At 42.2% G+C, this 9705-nt stretch overlaps 1 protein-coding gene across 2 annotated transcripts in view; it reads left to right on the top strand.

Moving 5' to 3' along the window:
- The first annotated feature begins 254 nt into the window (after positions 1-254).
- LOC138980218 (nmrA-like family domain-containing protein 1) overlaps positions 255-9705 on the top strand; it is a 10240-nt gene continuing 789 nt past the window's right edge. The window contains exons 1-7 of one of the 2 annotated variants that reach the window (XR_011460267.1): positions 255-983; positions 2275-2456; positions 2931-3058; positions 4278-4422; positions 5224-5319; positions 5743-5936; positions 7271-9525. Coding sequence is in view for 1 of the 2 variants with exons in the window: in XM_070353058.1 (XP_070209159.1) it covers positions 529-983; positions 2275-2456; positions 2931-3058; positions 4278-4422; positions 5224-5319; positions 5743-5936; positions 7271-7468 (1398 nt within the window). In the remaining variant the exon portion in view is untranslated. Of the gene's footprint in view, positions 984-2274; positions 2457-2930; positions 3059-4277; positions 4423-5223; positions 5320-5742; positions 5937-7270 lie in introns of both variants that reach the window. The other variant, XM_070353058.1, reaches the window with a different exon arrangement.

A 9705-nucleotide genomic window follows, 5' to 3' on the forward strand; every position in this document is an offset into this window, starting at 1 on the left:
CTTTCGATGTTGTTGGCTATTTAATTAAGGCAAAAAAAAAAATAGGTCTGTTTACGGTAACCCGACCGACCCTATTTTTTTCGAGCGACCCTAGACTTTTTTTTTGGCATTTGGGAAAAAAAAAATAAAATCTTGGTTTTTTTGCAAAATAACGTAAAAATATGGTTTATTGGAAAAAAACAAAACAAAAAAAAAAAAACAATCCCGACCTACCGACCCTATTTTTTTGGCCTATGTTACCGTAAACAGACCTCTTTTTTTTTTGGCCTAAAGGGTGACTTTGGTTGCTTTCTTACGAACAGCTTTTTCGGCGTCGTCCGACTACTAAATTGAGGAATGACTTCTGCTTTATCTCGACATACTGACATAAAATAACAAAAATATCAACCAAAGGTACTGTCCTGTGGCAGTGCTGACGATGCTTAAAGGATGTGATTTGTTCGAAAAGAGAGAAAACGCGTAGAGGTTTGCTGCGTTTGACTGTTGTTGAAAACTGTAACAAAGCAAACTGCATAATATACAGCAAAAATGGCGGAAACAGACTCTTCGTCGGCATCAGCGTCAGAAGAGACGTCAGCACGTCCTGGGTTGAGGTCATCGGTGACGTCAGCAGAAATAGAGTTACGCCAATCGACGTCAGCAGATTTGGGGAAGAAGACAGCCTCGAAACTCACTGAAATTAAAATAACGGAAGTGACGCCAATAGAAAAGGAACCCTCACCAACGACGTCAACATCAAAACCGTCTACGTCATCGTCTGAAACAGAATCAGCGACCAAAACAGCGACTGGGAGAACATCCGCAAAATCGTCAGTGACTTTTGCGCCAGAACCTGCGAAACTGGAAAAGACGTCAGCATTCGCAACTACGTCATTGTCGCTTGATTCGTCATCGTCGTCGAAGAAGAAGGAGGATCAGAGACGATGGACGGCGGTAGAGGAGGCAGACGCGAGGAAAGGTTTCATGATTTCTATGAAGAGAGTGTGAGCCATATACTTTTTCTTTGGTGGTTTTCTTTTACTAACTTAAATGTGAGAGAGCGCGCGCGGATGTGTGTGCGCGCGCGCGCGCGCGCGAGAGAGAGAGAGAGAGAGAGAGAGAGACAGAGACAGAGAGACAGAGAGAGAGACAGAGAGAGAGAGAGAGACACAGACAGACAGACAGACAGACAGAGAGAGAGGGACAGAGAGAGAGAGAGAGGGACAGAGAGAGATAAGAGAGAGAGAGAGAGAGAGAGAACTTTGAACTTTATTTATTTAGAGAGAGAGAGAGAGAGTGAGGGGGTGGGTGGCAAGGAGGAGAAAAGGGAGGGAGAGGGAAAGTTATTTATTTTTTGGTTTGTTAACGTCTCTACAGACAGCGAGAGACAGACAGACAGACAGATACATAGACAGACAGAGAAAAAGAAAGAGATGTATGAACTATTAAGAGTTGGGGAGTATGGGGGGGGGGGGGGGTAGTATGGGGTAGAGGAGGGTCCTTTATAGACAAGGATATTCATTTAGGTGTTGTTGTTTCTTTACTGAAAATAGCCGCAGTGGATTAAGGCACCCACACATTTGCCTGTCTGCCTGTGCCGGGCGCATACAAATGTTTATAAACGTAGATATATCTCTGGGTTAAATGATTGATTGACGAAATACTGGTTTCTGTATCTGGATATTTGTTCATACATTTATTTACATCTCTATATTAGTTATCACCCTATACTGGGTTGTGGGTCCACGCTGAACACAATTTATACTGACCCGAAGCCTGTTGCCTGCTTGCTTGCTTGCTTGCAGGATGTATGACGTACGACCCCATGCCTGTGGTCATCTCGATTGACTGATTGATCGACTAATTGAATAATGGACGGATCAATTGATCAACTGATTGATTGATTGACTGATTGATGACAGGATGGGCTGTGGATTCAGACGAGGTGGCTTGTATTGTGGTCGACTCCGCACCGGCCGTCGTCTTGAATGATGATTGATATATTGATTGATTGACATATAGATTGACAAACTGACTGATTGATTCACTGATTGAATGACTGATTGACATATTGATTGAATGATTGATGGATTGATTGATTGATTGATTGCTTATTTAATTGATCGATCGATTGATTGATTGATTGACTTACTGATTGACTAAGTGATTTATGAATTGATTGATCACAGGATGGGCCTTTTGTCCAGACTGGGTGCCATGTGCCCCTTGCCCGTTGTCATCAAGATGGACTAACTGACTAATTGATTAACTGATTGACTGATTGGTTGATGACAGGATGGGGTGTGGGTCGAGTCTGGACGCCATGTATGATGACCCCATGCCAGTCGTCGTATTCGGGGCCACGGGACTGGTGGGCGGGGCCGTTGCTAGGGCGTTGCTAAGGGACAAGCGTTTTGAGGTCAAGGCCGTCACAAGGTCACCCACCACGGACGTTTCCAGGAAACTAGCAGAAGAAGGTCAGTAGGTTACAGAAATAATGTTGGAATGCGTGTATTTTGTTCCATTCTTCTCAGGAGTAAGATCTTATGTATTCAAATGTTATGTATTCTATCTTTGTTTTTGATTTTGATTGCATAGGATGCTGGTGGATGGTGTCTAAACTGCTTCTTGCCAGTGTTGCTGTGTGTTGGTTGGTCCAAGTGCGTAGCTTTCTAGAGGCTTGCTTTTCAGATGTTATTGGGTGGTGTGTTTTTTACCGCGGCTGTGTTGCCTGCCATGGCTGCTTGTTCCTGAGTGGTTGTTGTTGTTGTTGTTGTTGTTGTTGTTTTTATGTTTTCTGCGTTCTTTTAAAGAGGACAAACTAAATATAAACTTTGTCGTCACTTTTGTCCCGGCTACATTTCTTCATTGTAGTTTGAACCTTTTAGATTTATTTTTTATATATAAATCATCGAGGAGAAAAAAACTGACAATAGTTGCACGTTTGACAGGGGCAATCATCGTCACGGCTGACCTGAATGACCCGCGAAGCGTGAACCGGGCGGTAGGGGGCGCCCACGCCGTGTTCCTCGTCACGCACTACTGGGAACACATGGACAAGGACAAAGAGATCCAACAGGTTTGACACTGCTTTTCCTTTTCCTTATAACAGTCAGTAAGGCACAACAACAAAAAAGTCTGTTTACGGTAACATAGGCAAAAAAAATAGGGTCGGTAGGTCGGGATTTTTTTTCTCCCAAAAAACATTTTGAAGTTATTTTGCCAAAAGACAAAGACTTTTTTTTAAATTTTTTTATTTTTTTTAAATTAAAAAAAAAAAAATAATTCTCCCCCAAATGCCAAAAAAAAGTCTAGGGTCGCGCGAAAAAATAGGGTCGGTCGGGATACCATAAACAGACTATATTGTTTTGTTTGGCCTAATATGTCAATTTATTTATTTATTTATATGGGAGATTTATATAGCGCTTGACGTTCTCTAAGCACTTTACATATTAATTTCTGCCGTGTGAGATGGAATTTTTTACACAATATATCACGCATTCACATCGGCCAGTAAATCTCAAGCCATTACAGCAAATATTTACTTTTCACGGCCTATTATTCCAAGTCACACGGGTATTTGGTGGACTTTTTTTTTTTATCTATGCCTATACATTTTTGCCAGGAAAGACCCTTTTGTCAATCGTGGGATCTTTAACGTGCACACCCCAATGTAGTGTACACGAAGGGACCTCGGTTTTTCGTCTCATCCGAAAGACTAGCACTTGAACCCACCACCTGGGGTAGGAAAGGGGGAAGAAAATTCATTTGTGCACAGGTTCACAGCAATATGTACAAATCTAATAATAATAAGAAGAACATTTATATAGCGCTAAATCAAAAACTTTCGTTAAAAAGGCTTGCTCCAAGCGCTTGACATCTAGCGAAAGAAAAAAAGGTGGTTTCCTTATTAACTGGTTTTTTTTAACAATGTGTCTAATATGATTTTTGCGGAAAACACTGATTTTGAACGTGATCCTAACTGACATTTTTAGCTTTAGAAATGATACATAAAACATTATTTTGTGTAGATAAATGAACGGAAATTGTCACTTTATTATAATACGTTATTTACCAATGTGCATGCAGAACATTATCGAGGTTTGTCGAGGGCGTATACATAAAATTATCAATAATTTAGTGGTAAAAACGTTATAACACAAAAATCCCGAATCAGATCAGGGCCAAAGCTTCGTGCAACGAGCTTTGTGAAATAGACTTCGTGTGTGTATACTTACGGTTCAAAGTGGACACACACATGAGTTTTTGACCAATAACGTATGTGTTTCCTGTTTCAGGGTAAACATTGTGTGGACGCAGCGGTGAGCGCGGGGGTGGCCCATTTTGTGTTCTACGGATCGGAAAGTCCCAAGAACGTTTGTGACGTGGAGTGTGGATACATGGATGCCAAGGCGGAAATTGAAAACTATGTCAAAGATACCAGTACGTGTGTATGGCGGGTGTGTGTGTGGGGGGGGGGAGGTGTGTGTGTGTGTGCCGTTGTGTGTGTGTGTGTGTGTGTGTGTGTGTGTGTGTGTGTGTGTATATATGTGTGTGCGTACGTGCGCGTGCAAGCGCTCGTCTGTTTGTGTGTTTGTGCGTGTGTTTATGCGTGCGTGCGTGTGTGTTTGTGTGTGTGCGTGCGTGCGTCTGTTTGTGTGTGTGTGCGCGCACGAGGGCGCGCGTGTCTGTCAGTGCATACAATTTGTGTACACACAATTATACACGCTTCCTAATTCGCATGCAGGAAGTGGCGTGTTGGAAACAGGGGGAGATGAAGTGTGCACACGCGTACGATAAGCACTAATAGTATACGAAGATTGCCACATCATATAAATGTATGTTTTTAAATTTGTTTTCTTAGATGTTGGGAAAAATATGCAGTATCGTTTGACATTCCATCTGTGTTATGCCTATGTGTGGGATGTATCTGTAATAATTATATGTAAGTTTGAATTGTCAATTTTGTTGCTAATTTTACTGCTTGTCTTAATTTCTTGTTTTCTTTAATGTTTAAAGTTGAATTAGTGTAGTCAATTACGCTTCTTTAAGGCCAGACTTGGCTGACTAAATAAATGTGATTAAATTCAAGATTTCCCATGGTTTCTGACAAATCTAGACATTTTTCATAATTTGGGTTTGGGGCAAATATTGACAGAGAGTGACCGATGTTTGTTGAGTGTATGCCACAGAGCAGTTCTTTGAATCATGTTTCACTTACTTCTATGTTTGAATGTGTTTCAGTTCTGCCATACACTGCTCTACGACTGCCCTTTTACTTCGAACACTTACTGAGCGTCTTCAGACCACACAAAGTCAGGCCTGGTGTCTTCGCCGTCGGTATGTATGTGTGTGTGTGTGCGTGTGTGTGTGCGTGCGTGGGGGGGGGGGCTCTGTATGCGTGCCATCTTAATCAAATCAGTGACAAATTAACACACACACACACACACACAAAGTATTGGACGGCTCACTCAGCAACTAGTACTATCGCAAACGAGGGAGATCTTTGTTTGACACACACACACACACACACACACACACACACACACACACACACACACTCACATACACACACAACCACACAACCCCCCCACACAAAAAACACAACCACACACACAACCACACACACACACACAACCACACACACACACACACACACGCACACACACACACACACACACACACACACACACACACACACACACACACACACACACACACACAAAATTACAAGACTAACTGTTGTCCACCCAACAATTTCAGCCCTGCCGATGGAGGACAAGCCGATGGACTGCATCTCTGTGAAGGACGTCGGACGCTGTGTGGTCAACGTCTTGTTGCGGCCCAAGGCGCACCTGTGTCGTGTGCTGCCCGTCACGGCAGAGAAACTGACCGTTCAGCAGATCACCGACACCTTGAACAAACACTTTGCTGACCGCAAGTTCATCTGTCCAAGGGTGAGACATCTTTCTTTTCTCGAGTCAACGATCATGAAACTTACCATCAAACACATCACAACCACCTTTCTCTTCGAGTAAATGATCATTAACTGACCGTTCGTCAGATCGCAGACACCTTCAACAATCACTTTTCTGACCGCAAGTTCATCTGTCCAAGGGTGAGACATCTTTCTTTTCTCGAGTCAACAATCAGGAAACTTCCCATCAAACACACCGGCACGGTTGGCCTAGTGGTAAGGCGTCCGCCCCGTGATCGGGAGGTCGTGGGTTCGAACCCCGGCCGGGTCATACCTAAGACTTTAAAATTGGCAATCTAGTGGCTGCTCCTCCTGGCGTCTGGCATTATGGGGTTAGTGCTAGGACTGGTTGGTCCGGTGTCAGAATAATGTGACTGGGTGAGACATGAAGCCTGTGCTGCGACTTGTGTCTTGTGTGTGGCGCACGTTATATGTCAAAGCAGCACCGCCCTGATATGGCCCTTCGTGATCGGCTGGGCGTTAAGCAAACAAACAAACAAACAAATCAAACACATCACAACCACCTTTCTCTTCGAGTAAATGATCATTAACTGACCGTTCGTCAGATCGCAGACACCTTCAACAATCACTTTTCTGACCGTAAGTTCATCTGTCCAAAGGTAAGCCTAAAATAAGACACCTTTCTGTTCGAGTAAAAAAAACATGAAACTGACCGCGTACCGTTCAGGAGACCGAAGACGCCTTGAAGCAACTCTTTTCTGGCCGCAAGTTCCTCTGTCCAAAGGTAAGCCTAAAACATTAAGACACCGTTGTACAGATCATATAGACGAATCAAAGGAACAGTTTATCTTCGTTGTAGCTCCGGTAGCTCATTTGGTAGAGCACTGGATTTGTGATCGAAAGGTCGCAGGTTCGAATTCGGGCCGGGACGGACCCGGGTCAACTTTATGTGCAGATCCAGAGACGGAAGCCATGTCCCACCCCCGTGTCACCACAATGTCACGTAAAAGATCTTGGTCATTCTGCCATTAGTGCATATGGCTGATACCACCTAAACACGCATACACTTGTGCATCTCGTCAAAAGCCGTGAGGGCGTAAAACTCTAATCATAATTATAACCCATATCTTGTTCTTAATAGGCAAACTATTTAGCCTGTAGGACATAAAGCATTCTCTCTTTCCTTCGTTGTGAATGTTATATAAAGCATGTTTTATCTTGTGGTTGTTTGCTATGGTTCCTGGTGGTGGAACAAAGATTGAGTTGGGGGGGGGGGGTTAGTTTCTGTAACATGACTTAAGACTTTCAACTGCTTTATTCATGTGTTCCTCTTTCCTTTATTTCTGTCAACAGATTCGCGTGAAAGACTACGAGGGCTTCGGGTTCAAAGGTTCCAAAGACATCGCAGGCATGTTCCAGTTTTTCCAAGATGGTCAGGAAGTTCACGATGTCAAGGTCACACGCAGGGTCAACAGTTCACTGTGTTCTTTTGACCGGTGGGTAGTGGAGAACAAACAGAAACTCGCAGAAGCCATGAACGTTCCGGAATGACGTCACGTCACGTGACAATGGACTTATAACTCCGGATTAAGGGGGAGTTTCAGCAGTTGTTTTACACCCGAAAAACGGTGTTCTGTTGATCGGCGGATACTGGGTCGAGAACATACAGAAACCCGCAGAAGCCATGAACGTTCCGGAATGACGTCACGTCACGTGAAAATGAAATTATGACTCCGGCTTAAGGGGGAGATTTAGCAGTCATTTTACACTCGAAAACTGTGTTCGTTTGATCGGCTGGTACTGAGCTGAGAACAAACAGAAACTCGCAGAAGCCATGAACGTTCCGGAATGACGTCACATCACGTGAAAATGAAATTATGACTTCGGATTAAGGGGGAGTTTCAGCAGTCATTTTACATCTGAAAAATCTGTGTTCTTTTGATCGGTGAATACTGAGCCGAGAACAAAGATAAACTTGCAGAATCTAGAAGCCATGAACGTTCGTGAATGACGTCAAGTCACGTGAAAATGAACTTATAACTCCGTATTTAAGGGGAAGTTTCAGCAGCCATTTTACACACACACAAACAAATGTGGTCTTCCTATACAGTGGTAAGCCGAAAACAAACAGAAACTCGCAGACGCTGTCGCGACAATCCAAAATGGTGTAAAGGACGTTTAACTGTGAAGTGATGACTATGGATGAACGTGAAGTCTTCGGATGCAGTTAAACGTTCACTGTGTTCTTTCAGCCGCTGTTCAGCTGTGTTATAAACGATTCAGCATGATGTCAAGTCATGTGACGATGAACCTGTCAGTTCGGATTACGAGGAAGTTTCAGCAGCCATTACACTGTGCTCTTTCAATCAATGGGTAGCAGAGAACATGATATGCACACGTGTGATTTGAACGATTATTATCTCATGAGTGTCTTTCTCATGTATGTAGGATAAACAGAAATACTCGCAGAAATTATGAACGTTCCAGAAGGATGTGACGCCAATGTCACTAAGAACTTCTGGACTGGAAATAAACATGAGGCTTCGGTTCCGAAATAACATTCCGCGACTGTACAAATATGAAAATAAGTTTTGTGGTAACCATTTCCAGGAGGATTTTTCTTCCTCTGAAAATACTTCTTGAAGATACTTCTTCTCAGCGATCACAAATACCCGATTGGATTCAATGTGGAAATAGCCCGGTGTCATTGACTTCATGCGTGGATGACATTCTTTGCTGAATTTATTTATGTATGTTTTTGCGAGGCGCTTAGAACTGTATTAGGATTTGCGCCATTTAAATATCCTCATTATTATTATCATTTACATTGTGTTGACATAGCTGGGAGACTATCGACGAACACAATGGTTATTCTGTTATCATTTTGTGAATATGGACTCTCAGCGAACAAAACTTTTTATTGTATTTTTCAGTCATCATTCAGTGGCTCCTCATTTGAAAACAGCGTCTGGGTTTAACTTCAGAAACAACAACTTTTGACAGAGAGAAGTTTATACAGAGTGACTGCTGTTAGACATCGACATTGACGTTTTTGTCTAGTTTTATAATTAATAATAATAATAAGAAGAAGAACATTTATATAGCGCTAAATCAAAAACTTTCGTTAAAAAGGCTTGCTCTAAGCGCTTGACATCTAAACTAAAACGTCATTCACACTCTTTACAATGATGTACAAGAACTTCATGTCACACTCTTTCATTCAGTATAGCACCATTCACACAGTTGTTATTCTGTACAAGACAATAAGTTAGTCTAACATTTAGAATGTTCATAAGATGAAAACAAGAGAAAACCAGACTGATTAAAACAACTGCTTAGTGCTAACAAAGCATGAATCTTAATGATAACGTAATACATGTTTAACTGTTAAGACCATAAAAAACCTATATGCCAAGAACATTTCACAATAACTGCACATCTATTCTGAAAGCTTATCAGTAGCTTGTGAGCACAATTTGTTTTTAGTAATTCTCTGTGAAACCGCAAGACTTCAGCTTTAAGTGTAAAAAACGTGACGTCAGAACGAGGTTTTGGATGAAAGAGTAGCTGCAAGTTCATTGTCGATTTCCAAAAATATTGATAGTTAGGCCAAAAATAATAATAGGTGTGGTTACGGTAACATAGCCAAAAAAAATAGGGTAGGAAGGTAGGCAAACACTTTTTTTTTAAACTTTTTTTCTAATGTGTACAAATTAAACCTACTTGACAGGGAAATAAGTGTGCGACTCGGGCGCTTTCGCTTTCATAGCGTTTTCTGCACTCGTTTT

The sequence above is a fragment of the Littorina saxatilis genome, linkage group LG11, assembly GCF_037325665.1.
Source record: "Littorina saxatilis isolate snail1 linkage group LG11, US_GU_Lsax_2.0, whole genome shotgun sequence".
NCBI classification, from domain to species: domain Eukaryota; kingdom Metazoa; phylum Mollusca; class Gastropoda; order Littorinimorpha; family Littorinidae; genus Littorina; species Littorina saxatilis.